Source organism: Esox lucius, chromosome 16 (genome assembly GCF_011004845.1).
Source record: "Esox lucius isolate fEsoLuc1 chromosome 16, fEsoLuc1.pri, whole genome shotgun sequence".
In the NCBI taxonomy this organism is placed as follows: domain Eukaryota; kingdom Metazoa; phylum Chordata; class Actinopteri; order Esociformes; family Esocidae; genus Esox; species Esox lucius.
Genome location: NC_047584.1, coordinates 19,794,520 through 19,807,114, shown reverse-complemented (window position 1 = coordinate 19,807,114; position 12,595 = coordinate 19,794,520). Strand labels below are relative to the sequence as shown.

The following is a 12,595-nucleotide window of genomic DNA, read 5'->3' as shown; positions in this document are numbered from 1 at the left end:
GTGATCACTGAACCTAACACACCATCCTCCAAAACGCTGCTAGATGCCCTTGCTTTGTCAACTGTCAAAATCTTGCATCTGCTCATGATCAACTGCATTTCAAAAACTGTCACTTTGAGTTCTAGAAGCTCTGCACAGTATAGATAGTATACCAGGAGATGTGTCCAAAATGAAACACTATTCCCTGTGATGCACTAGCAAGGCCTATGGCAACACAGTGAACAGATGCTGTAGCAACCTCATCTAATAGGTAGTCATTTGGTTGCATTTTAGTGCAATTCATTACACTGTTCTGTATTCCTTGCACCTCAGCCACTTCATAAGTGAAATATACTAGCAGGATGACAAAATGAGAGGTGGCAAATCAAGCGCTAAGAGATAAATCAGTTGACATTTCTGTGCACCTGAAGGTCGAGTGGTTTGTCAACATCACACCTCCACAACCTGTTAGGCTGGCACACGGGTAATTGTCTGTCTGGAAAGATTAGGCTGTGTACAGAAATATAAATACCAATGTTCATGAAAATCATGTGGGCATAACTTGTGATTTATTCAAAGTACTGAAAAACCTTGTTCAAGTAACAACCTTCAGAAATTCCATTTTGTTTATAGTCAACCCTTTTTTATTATAAGTACTATAAACCTTGATCAAGAAACTGAAGTGCTGTCGAAGGCTGTTATATTTTTATTTTCTCTGACGTAACAGATTTAAATATGCAGTTACTGTGCAGCATTTAAACATTTCATGCACACATTTGAGCCCAGCTAGTTTTTATTCATTCAAAACATGCATAAGATAAAACAAAATAAAAGGTAAGCAATTTTAAATGTAATGTGTGAATAAAATATCTCAAGTCAAAGATATCATTGATTTGTATTTAAATAAAGCTGCTGGGCAGATTTCTCACTGAGCAATTGTATAGATAGTCATTACTTCAGCCATTGATCCTGTGTTCGTAGGCAAATGGACATTGTTAAAATGAACTCCCAGTACTCATATACCTTGTGACACTGATTCCATTACATCCATTAAAAAAAAGAAGATATTTCCATTCAGTAACACTTAGAAATTTCTAAGAAAATATTGCTAAGATAGCAACTGGGCTTCATCAGAATTTATTCAATATAATCTTTTTTTTTTTTTTTGAGACCAGCAGTTTTATGGGAAACGTTATGTTTGTAACAAAGAACATTGGTCAGTAAGTTAACACACAAGGGCCTGGATAAGGGGTTGTTTGTTGGGTCAATGTTTCCTTTGGAAATGTGAATGGAAAGGTGTATTTACATACAATTTAAATTGTATTTAAATTGTGATGTTATTCTGTTAACGCTTGATGACGTGAATAGGCCCATGGAAAGAGGTTCTAGTAGTGGTCCTCTAAAAGTCAGTGTTGTGATCCAATAGATCAGGATAGAATTTCACAGATGACAGTCCCGGAGCGCAGCGTTTCTGCGGAGGTTGTCCTTGGCCTGTGGCAAATACGAGAAATAGAGAAAAATGCAAAGCTTACCCTGGAAAATAGATTTGTTTCGGTGAAATTCCACCTGATTATTTATGCAAGTGTTGAGCCAGGTCACACTCGAAAGATCAGCAAGGCGCCGAGCCAAGTGTGTGACATTCGGCATAATTCAGAACACGGGCCAATTGTCCAGCCAAGCCAATATACCAGGCACAGGCCGTGTTTTATGCAGAGACAGCGCTGGGGGTAGATAAGCAGCACAACCTTCCTGCTCTTTCCTGCTGCTGAAAGGGATCACTGACATTTCCATTCAAATCGCAGCGACAATAGTTCCTACATTTGAAATCTCTTTGAAATTTAAACATATGCTGTCTCTTTCAAAGTAATTAAGCGACACTGGTAAAAGGAAAGGACAGGCACGCGTCCATTATCTGGTGGGGTCTAAAAGCAGGCTAGATAAATTTTTCCACTAATGTATTTTACTACTTTAAAACAGAGGGGGGAACAAAGCTCCCACAGCTAGTTCCACTAAAGAAAGGACAGGGTATTTCCATCTCTGGATCTCTGGTCAGTAGCTTCCATCATCATCATCACCACCACTACCTAGGCGGTTACCCAAATGGCAGCGTATTTTAAGCCCACTAATGTGTGAGGCATGGAAACTGCTGCTCGTGTGTCATTACTTAGTGGTGCTAGACCATTGGAGCACACCGCCCATGTAAATGAGGAAAGATATTGACTGAGTTCCACCAACAACTCTGTTTCTACAAACAGGGATGTGGCCTTTGACTAACCTCAAACTGGAACCTGGCTGCAACGGCATTTACAAATGCAGCAGAGACTCAGACCAAAACAGAGCAACCAGATAATTAGTCACACCAGGCTTAAGGGCTGGGAAGAAATCTGAGTGAAGGATGTGTCAGTAACCAGAGAAGGGAGGACCGCAGAGATAGAGGTTATCATCAATCTTGTTGAACCAAGTCCTTCAGCTAGGGATAAAACATCTGTGTATAGACAGACAGATACACAATCCAAGATCTTTTACACAAAAACATACACACAACAGTATATTTTGACACACACACACACACATAAAGCAAACATTAACATCACCCAACAGCTTGGTGTACTACTTGTCAAAAGGACAGTGTGTGAGTAGAAGACTCCCAAGAGTCAGAATCGGGTTAGCTGCACCCAAGCATCAGAAGCCTTCATTGGGGAGTTAAAAGCCATTCCTGGGCTCTAGCATATTCTCAAATACAGCCTAATGCTCCAAACCTTGCACAGGTTTTAAAAATTTGCTCTCCAATGCTAAAATGCCAAACTCTTCAAAAAATCCAATGTTTGGTTTGGTATTATCCAGAGGCTGGTCACAGATGGGATTTATCCCACTAGATGTTGATGATGTATGTCGAGTAAAGCAGCCGACCAATTTGACTGTAATTCATCTCCAGCGAGCGTTGCAGAGTGGAGAAAGAGGATTGTACGTGGGACAGGGGTGGGATAGTGTACACCCACAGTCACAGATCTCTAGTCAGAGAACAGTGAGAAGGGATCAATGGGGGTATTTCTTTACGCGTGTAGGATCGACATCTCGACAGACTGTGCATTAGGAAAGGGAAAAATGAATGCGAACGAACCGTCTCTGGAGCAGCTCACATACTAACCGAAGACGGACTACCGAACAAGAGGGAGTACATCCTGTGTTGCACGCTAAGCTGCCGGAAAAGAGGGGCCCACAGCGAAGGAACCTTACCACTAATTGACAGGCTGTTTCGGATGGAGCTCCAGAAAGGCGGTCACTTTCACGGTCCCTGGTCCTCCATCTCTGTCAGGGGACTGTGGGGAGTGGGGGAGGGTGGGTTTGGGGGGGCGGAGAAGAGCCAGACGCTGAACCAACTGGGGGGTGGGGTGGGGGGGACCTTATGTCATTCAAACACTCCTGGGCTTGTGTTCACCACTCACTCCAGAACAAGAGCGACGCAGCACGCTGGGAGAGAGGCACACGGAGGCACAACACACAGCACCTGTTCAAACCTTTCACAGGACCACACAATCACATTTAGAGAGGGCCTTGTTTTTTAGGGGGTTTTTTTGTCAACTGTATTTCTTGCCTGTAGGAAATTCACTGGAGCTTAGCAATAACAGGCTGTAGGTTAATACAAACTGGCTCAAAGCATCACTACTTGTACAAACCGCTGATCTCTGGCTAGGCAGTTGTCGGCCTCGGTGGGGATGGTCAACAGTGTATGAAAGTACATCCTGGCCTTTCTCATTTGGTATACTATTGATCTGTAATATCCTTGTTTCAACACATAGGATTTGATTGAAATAGATTAGGTGGAAGAGATCAAGGACAGTTGACCAGTCAGGTTCACATTGTTAGATATTCAATTATCTATAAAAAAATACATCAGCCTTTCCACAAAGACTTAACACACTGAAATGACAAATTGCAGGGGGACTTTTAAGTGTGCCTGCAAAGCCACTTAGTTAACCCCATGAATATATGCAGCAGGGATCTGTCCTTGCTGAGAGCTAAATCTGATAATGCAGCCGCAAACAGAGCCGAGCCACAGACCAAACCAATCCAAAATATCCTGTTTAAAAAGCCAAAGGGCTTTCTGCACATGCTGCTGAGCCTGATCTACAAGATAGCACAACACAGTGAACGAACAATTATTATACAAATGGAGAAGGAATTATTATTAAAACAATTATTCATTCATGTCATGTTGAGTAGCTCTATCTGGTTCTGATTAATCAGAGTCAATAATACTGCATGATTTTTTAATTAAACCAATTGGCGAAATGGCAAGAACTGCTAGTCAAACAATGTCAATCAACAAAGGTATTAGTAAAGGGTAATATATTTTCCCGATTCAGAATTGCGTATGATCACATCCTAAAATAGATCAGATATTTGTTTTCAGCATCATTACCCAGTCAACTGATTGTTTGACTCTTGTTTATATGAATATGACCAAAAGTTTGTGAATTTTTTTTATTGATCATCATTGTTTGATCTTACACTCAAAAAGTCATATGAATCAAAGCTTTAGTTGAATGAAAATTGTACAAACACGTTTCCCAGGCCTTTAAGTAAAACAGCCCCACAACATAACTAATCTGCCACCAATCAGTAAAATGCTTTGGAGACAGGCAAGATATTCTTCCGGCAACCCTTCCAAATGAATTGTTGGCATGGACGTGGTGTCTAATCGTAATTTTGGAGACCTGGTGACCCAAAGAGTTTTTGTCAATTGGACCATCCTTCTCACTGTGCATGGGGGTAAAATTCACATACATCCTCATCTAAGCAGGTTCCTCACAATTCCAGTGGTTTTACATTTCTTCATTATTTCCCTAATAGTTGAGATGGGTATCTTTTAATATCCTTTGCCTGATATGTGAAGGTCAACATCCTTTTGTCTTATTTAATTTGTTTATTCTCTGGCCTTTCCCATATTGATAAAGTTAAGGGAGTTTAGCCAGTGTGTCAACTCATATTTAGACCCCGGTGAAAGAGGATGACATGGATGACAACATAACAGTTCCCAAACACTCAAATGAAAAATCTGAATAAATATCAATTTTATTATGTTCAGAAGATTTTCTAGGGGTTTTCTAATAATTGTGATGAATGTTTTTGAATAAAAGTTAATGATGACTATTTTAATATAAATCTATCTTGGGTGTTTCTGAGCGTTTCAAACATTTCAGTTGCAAATGACACAAAAAATTGTTCAACTACAAGCCAAGAAATTAAAGATCAGGCGATATTATGCAAACACTTGAACTTCAAGAGGGTATCGCTTTAGATGAAGCTGCTTTATTAGTATGTAACAAAATATTGTACAGAGGTGTTTAAATTCTGATGGTAGCATTTTTTACACATGCTGCCTAGTACACCCTTGTAATATGAACGTCCTACCAATCCTTGATTAATATAATGCAGTCCATACGCTTGCTGCAGAAATTGTCATCAGTAAATTAGACACAATTCAACACTTATCAGTGTGACCTTTACACTCTGGTTAACTTCACCTTTACAAAGTCAGACTGACTGACACAGACTTATTTACAGGTCCCTGTTAGGTAAATGCCTTTCTAACTTAGTGCATTCCTTAACATCTACTACTCCATTAACAACCTGCGCTGTGGTGGATATTTCACTCTCTGGTCAGTCCTAAACCCTATGCTTACTTTGGTCATTCTTCATTCAATTTTGCTACCACCAGTGACTGACTCCTTTATGTATAAACAAAACAAGCAGCTATCTGATTAATACACCTGTTTATTCCATTAAACAAGTCTGTGTCTGTGTCTTGCTATATTCAGTTTAATTTGATGTTTATTATTCAGTTTAATTTGATGTTTATTGTCTATTCCTCTACATACAGCTCTGTAAAGAATTAAGAGACCACTGCACCTTTATGTTTCCTTTCCAAAAAAGTTGAAAAGGAAAGTTTTGAGTGAGGAACAGAAGCCTTCAATTTGCAGTGGTTTCTTAATTTTAACCCTTTGGTTCCTCACTCAAAACCTTCCTTTTTGAATTTTTTGGAAAGGAAAGAAAAAGATGCAGTGGTCTCTTAATTTTTTTCCAGAGCTGTATAGTTATCTTAATTTATCTGCATTTATTTTTTACATTAGTTAAGTTGTTCCATGTTGTCTTGTCTTACAATGGAATGCCTTAGGCCAGGTCACGACTGCAAAAGAATTGGCTCTTGGATAACTAACGTAAAATAAAACAATTACAAAGATCACACATTCTAGTGTTGCATAATGTTTTTGACCGACACATTATCATGTTAATAATAACATCAGATTGCTACAGTAGGATTACTAAAAAAACAAAATCCAACATGCTCCTAGTCTAAAACTTTGTATAGAATCTATATAACATGTCCACTAATCCATAAGAGAAGGGAAAATATAGTTCCAAAATTATTGAGCATGCAATTTGAATAATGTCAGCTAGACACAACCATTGTCTGATTAAGGCTTTCCTTTGTTGTCTTCAATGCATAAATGTGGTGAAACTCATTCCAAGGAAATATTAATGATTAACAGGTAATGACATTATTAATTCCTTTACTTTGCCATTCCTTTTGAAAACACATATATATTAATAATCTAGGAGATAGTGAAATGGTAAGGGAAATGGAAGAGCCAATAGGAATCAAGGGGATGAGTAAGAAAAGAAATTGACTAATGGATATTTGAACTAAACCAAACCGCATTCATTGATGAAGCTAAACCAATTGAACAAATCATACATACAAATAACTGAAACAATTTGTGCAAATAAAATAAAGAGAAATACAATTTTCATATGCTGAAAAACGTAGTACATTCCTACCATCACATTAGAATCATTAAATAATTACAATTAGAATCACATGCACAAAATAGGTGAAAATGATTAAAAAAATTTGGTTACACATTCTTTAAAGATTCACAATTTCCATCTGTAGATTTTCTATAGATAATATCTGTAGATTTTCTATAGATAATATCTGTAGATAATAATACTATCAACTGTTGATAAGCAACTCCTTGCTATGTTTAGGTTTAGAGTTATGTTTAGAAGAATGTTTAGAGTAAGGACTAAGGTTAGGGTTAGGATAAAGTTTAAAGTTATACTAAGGGTTAGAGTTAGTAAACAGTTAGTTAAAATGCTACCCGTAATCAGTAAATAATCCATAGAGTATCTACAGACACTTTTGTGACTCTCAAACAAAGGGTTTGTTGACATTATGCCACATTTTCAAAGAAATATTAAAGAACACTCAAGATTATTTTATTGAGTGAACTTATTGATCGCTTGAGACACCACCTTCCAAGGTAGCATGTGTCACATTTTCAATAGAATATGAGGCCATCTGTAAAAAAGCTAAAGCTGAACATCTTGCAATAGGACAATGACCCAAAACACATAAGCAAAGCTTTAAAATAATGTCTAAAAAAAAAGTAATGGAGTGTTATTTAATGGCAATAGATTTTAATCCTATCGAAATGCTGCGGTGTACTTGAATTGGGCAATGCATGCAAGAATGCCCTTGATCATGACACAGTTGAAGCAGTACTATAAAGAAGACAAAATAAAAATGATTTGTGTTTAAAAAGACAATTGTTATTTGTTAAACTGGGTTACCTTCGGGGGGGTGTGCTTACTTTTTCAAATGACTGTAGGTGGTAAACTGACCAGGAAGTGTTAAGATATATATACCACAATTGAATTCAACATTCTGGCTGGCAGAGACAATACATGTTTCTCTCAATTGTTTCAGACTATACATAGAGTAAACATGGTAACAGTCAGATGTAGTGGACAAATTCATTGACAACTTCGGCTTGAGTGTACTTCTATAGAGTGGGGACCTTACCACAGCCTAGTATTTATATGAATTGAAAAACAAAATGTGTCTCTACCCAAGCTAACTGGTCACTCATTCGATTTGCATTGTTATTGTTCAATCCTAAAGATTGTGTATTTGATTCATTTACATTAATATGGGCATTAGGCAGTCAGTCAGGCACTGCTGGCAAAAATGGTCTCTGGTCATGAATTTAGCACATCATCTGACTCATGAAGCAATCAGAATTACACAATTAAGTGTAACCTACATGCTGTAACATTTACATAACAGGGGAATTATTCTAATCAAAACAATATTTTTTTATTTATTTCAATCAGATATGACAAGGTGATGTATCTGTTATTTGTACATTGTCTGTCTAAAACAGTATAATGAAGCATGATTTCTCCACTGTATAAAAAAGCTGCCAGTCTCCTCCTGACCAGATCATATGGGCTTGCACTACAGAAATTCCTATTCAAAATAAGTAAAGAAAAATAATGCCTTGATGGTTTTTGAAGAGGTGACCAAGTATACTAATCACCCTTGCTACGATGAAGGTGAATTTCATTCTTTGGGGAAGAAAACAAACATCCTATCTTGCTTGCCAAGTGCAATGTGCTAATTTATTTAATGAATACAGGCTATTCTGTTTACTCTGTTGTTACTATAGCTATGTATGGTAACATAATTAACAGAGCGACTTGATACCCGGTTGAAGTTCACTCATTTTTACATGTGGCCTCATTTCCACTCTTTTTTTGTGCATGTAAAACCATTTTATATTTTTTATTTCATTACTGAGAAAATGACCTGTTTTAAGATGAACGCAATAACTTTCTGTCTGTTAAATGACTTAAATGCAACAATGTTACATGTAATAAGTACAATGCTTATTTACATTTTGCTTATTACATTTTGCAGTCATCACTTGCCATGGACAATAATGCAATATGAAAAGCATGTTAAGAACAACAGGTCTTTGAAAGGCTATGACCCAATAGGCAGATGAGATTTAATGAAGCTGCTATGTATGGATGACCATAACAGGTCTTGAACTGAGACTCATTTTCCTCGACACTCATTTTACACTCAATGGGGACCAGAATGTACAACAAATTGCTAAATTGCTGTATCTATATCTTGGTAGAGTCTTGAGTGCCTCAAGCCCAAATGGATGGTTCTAATTCCTTTTTCCCTTTCCAATGATTGCATTTCAAAGAATACGATTCTGACGCAGTGCACTGTGTGTTACTTTCATTTTCAATATGTCTAACTTGAGAGTACTGAAGTAGAGACCATTGCTTAAATACAATAGAAAATATACATTTTAGGGTATTAAAGAGTGACACAATGTTTTTTAGGTACAAATAGAAAAATTACAATGGCCTTGCAATGGGACTATTCATCAGACATTTTCTCCCTGAGAATAATCTCAATCATTACCTAAACATAACATCTGGAATCCTCTGAATGATCCATTGAAACAGCGCGCTGTGCAAGAAGGCAATCCTGATATATTAAAATCAATGAGAGGAAGAATAATGAATGCATAAGAGAGTGTTTGTGGTTGTGTGTGTGTGATTAATAGCACTCCACATGTAATAATGTTGTCAGTTTTTTTTTATATTCAGCCTTATCTACATACTATCCTCAGAGTCACAAACACATGAAAGTGTGATGGGTACAGCAGGGTTTTAAAAAGCAAGTACTCTTCCCATCCTCGCCTGGCCTCAACTGCATTTTTCAAACCCACACAGGCTGGCTCCTCACATGGAATTTGCCTTCCAGTTGTGCCCCCCCCCCCCCCCTCCAATAGAGATGACAGAAAAAAACTGCAACTTAAGGAACTTTCAACAGGATCTTAATCTGTGATGAAGTCACTGGCCATCCCGAGGAAGTAGTAAGATATCAACTGCTGACATGGGACAGCCCTGCTCCTGGATGTCACAACCTTCCCTTAATGAATGTACTTAGAGAGAAGTGACTGTCAATGTGTCAGAGGAAATACTCATCAGTTGGTCTGGGAATAGCTTGAACTGGAGTGCACAACAAACTTTTGGAATCAAATCACCGGAGCTGCCAGTATTAGGGAATTTTCACCTGCACTTTGATACACTGACATTGTCATTTTCCACCTAAAGGAATGTACAGAAATCTATATGTCAGGGGTAATAACACTACGTGAGAAGATCAAAAATGCTACAAAGAGAAAAAAATGTGTAATCACCTAGATAGGAAAGAATCCTTGGGTCTCAGGAAGGTGAGCATATCAATGTCCAACACACCCTATTAACACTTGGCACAGGTACTTCATCATCACTAAAGCAATTGCATATTCCTGGTCCTCCTGGAGAGAGGAAAAAATCCATCTCCTATCAGCACTGTGGCTTTAATAAATAGTGCACAGCACACAGACACAGTCACAGATGCGCACGCACACACACACACACACACACACGACCTTCCTGACCGGATGCGAGAGAAGCTGGAATGAAAATTGTTTCATTCCTTTTAGTCAATCTGGCTAATGCAAAAATCATGTATGACTGTCTCTAAATATTTTATCGTAACAGCAGCGAGATTGAAATACAACGTTGGTGGAACATTACTCCTTCCCCACTGAAAGGTACAAGAGCCGAGAGAGCTAGACAGCCGTTCCGCAATGCCATAGAGAGAGGGAGAGAGAGTGAGGGAGACAGAGAAGTTCGCTTTTAAAAGGGGATCCTGCAGCCATGTACTCCGTCTGAGCTGCTGGCATCGGAAGCAGCATTAAAACACAGCGTGTCGTTGAAACACTCAGGAGTGGCCCCGCTTCTTCCCCCATTTAGGGACAGCTGGAGCATGTGCTTGGCTGTTCCATGTGGATACATTCTCAATCACCGCTAAATCATGAGATAACTGTTGCTCCCCCCCTACACGATGAAAGCTGTGAACACAGAGATCCGTCTTTATCCTATGTGCAGTATGTAAGCATGTCTCATTAAATAGCACACGGCTCTTGAAGTGACACTACACAAGGAGAATGTCAATTATACAACCTTTAAACTATACAGACAACTTTCTTTCATGCCTCCAGGTATTTTGGAAGAACAAGAAATGTGCCACAATACGTCCCTAGGACATGTGTTTTATCCAAAGACGGAACACTTTTCTTCCAAACCCAACAGCAAGTGTACTTTTCTAATGCACTGTTTTTAGTTACCCGAAATGTCTTAGGTAAGAAAACACTGAATGACACAAAGTTCTTTCTCAGAACAACATCCAACTAGGTCAGGTAGTTTGGGAAACTTTTCACCTTACCACAGAGAAGTCCTCGGCGGAGCAGTTCTGCCCGCTGAAGTTGCAGCTCTTCAGCATCTCATCCAGCTGATGTCCCGTCCGGTTGAAGATGTCCTGCATGTCTGGCGCAGGGTAGTCCAAATCAGTCGGCTTGTGGCCATCCCTGTTTTTGGGCGGTAGACCTGTGAGGTTGGCCAGGTGGTAGATGTCGGCATCGGTGAGAGCAGAGAAGCGAAAGCGATTTATGTTGCAGATGGTCACCGCGGGAAAGACCATCTCAGGGCTCGCCTCCTCATTCAGGGAAGTGACATGAGGGTGCTCCAGGTATGAGATGGCACACTTTGCCGCCTGGTACAGAAATAGTGCCAGTGAAGCCAAAAAGGCAAGTGCCCAGAGGGTCTGCCGAATGCCCAGACGCCCTGAGACGAATATGTGGTTAATCCCGTGGAGAGAGCTGGAGTTGGCAAAGCCGACCAGGTCCTTAGCTGGAGGTGTGCAGCTCTCCTCAATCAGGCTCTCCTTGTCCCCATCCTGTTTGCCTTTCTGCTTCTCATCCTCCTCTGCAAATTTTATTTTGCAAACAAATTCGATCGGCATGTGGGCAGCCAGGTCTGCGTTTGGGGTTGTTTCGATGACAGCTTTCAGCCCTGATCCACTTGTCCCGTCTTCCCTGGCCGTTGTCCTCAGAACAAGATTACAACTCCACAAAGAAGAAAAAAAAAGGCACGAGGGGGAGAGTTGCTGTTGCTGCTGTTCGAGCTGCTGCTGCTATGCTGCTGCTGACGGCCACTGCTGCTAGTGACTAGTGCTGCTGTGCTGTGCCGCTCCGGCTTCTCTGGAAGCTTGTCTCACTACTTGATCAGCTCGCAGAGTCCTGCTTATCAGCAGTAATACAGCTGTCAAAAAAAACACCCCTGCTCTCCGCTTCAGACCAACAGATGAAAATGCAGCATTTTGAGTCGAGCTAAAAGAGGCAGGGGGCTGCTTAATAATTCATGAGAAGGCAGCATTGTGATTATTTCCCCCTCACTTCTCTCTGCCCCCCCCAACCCCCCCCCCCCCCCTCCCCGTTGTATGTCCCTGTGCTTCCCACAGCCTGCTCCTGCTTAATCCACTTGTTTGAAACGCCGTCTTATTCCTTGACCATAGTACGTTGGGTGTCAGAGGCTGTTCTGCCAAACATCTTGTATTTTTGATTTGAATTGCAGAGGGGGGTCACGTCAATGGTTTTGAATGCCATCCCCCACTCGGGTCTCCGGAGAATGCCTAATTGGAACAATAATGAGCAGTGAGAGAAGTGGAAACAAGCACCGGGTAACTCCTGGCAATCAATCTTCTCTTTGGAACAGAAAAAAAGTGAAAGACTATCGATCGGGTTGATGCATCTGTCAGAGATTAAGGAAGGCAGTACAACGGTCCTTTCTTATCAGGAATTAATGGTAGCATCACAGGCTCCAGCACGAATTTGAATTAGTGGGTGCCTTCTGATCT

General features: G+C 39.9%; 1 protein-coding gene across 3 annotated transcripts in view; it reads right to left on the bottom strand.

Annotated features, from left to right (window-relative positions):
• The window catches only part of asic4a (acid-sensing (proton-gated) ion channel family member 4a), an 87,974-nt gene extending 75,890 nt beyond the window's left edge, over nt 1-12,084 (bottom strand). For all 3 annotated transcript variants that reach the window (XM_029125774.2, XM_034297634.1, XM_029125773.2), the window contains exon 1: nt 11,126-12,084. In XM_029125774.2, coding sequence (XP_028981607.1) covers nt 11,126-11,701 — 576 coding nt within the window. In that variant the 5' untranslated portion in view covers nt 11,702-12,084. The remainder of the gene's footprint in view (nt 1-11,125) is intronic.
• Between the last annotated feature and the right edge of the window lie 511 nt (nt 12,085-12,595).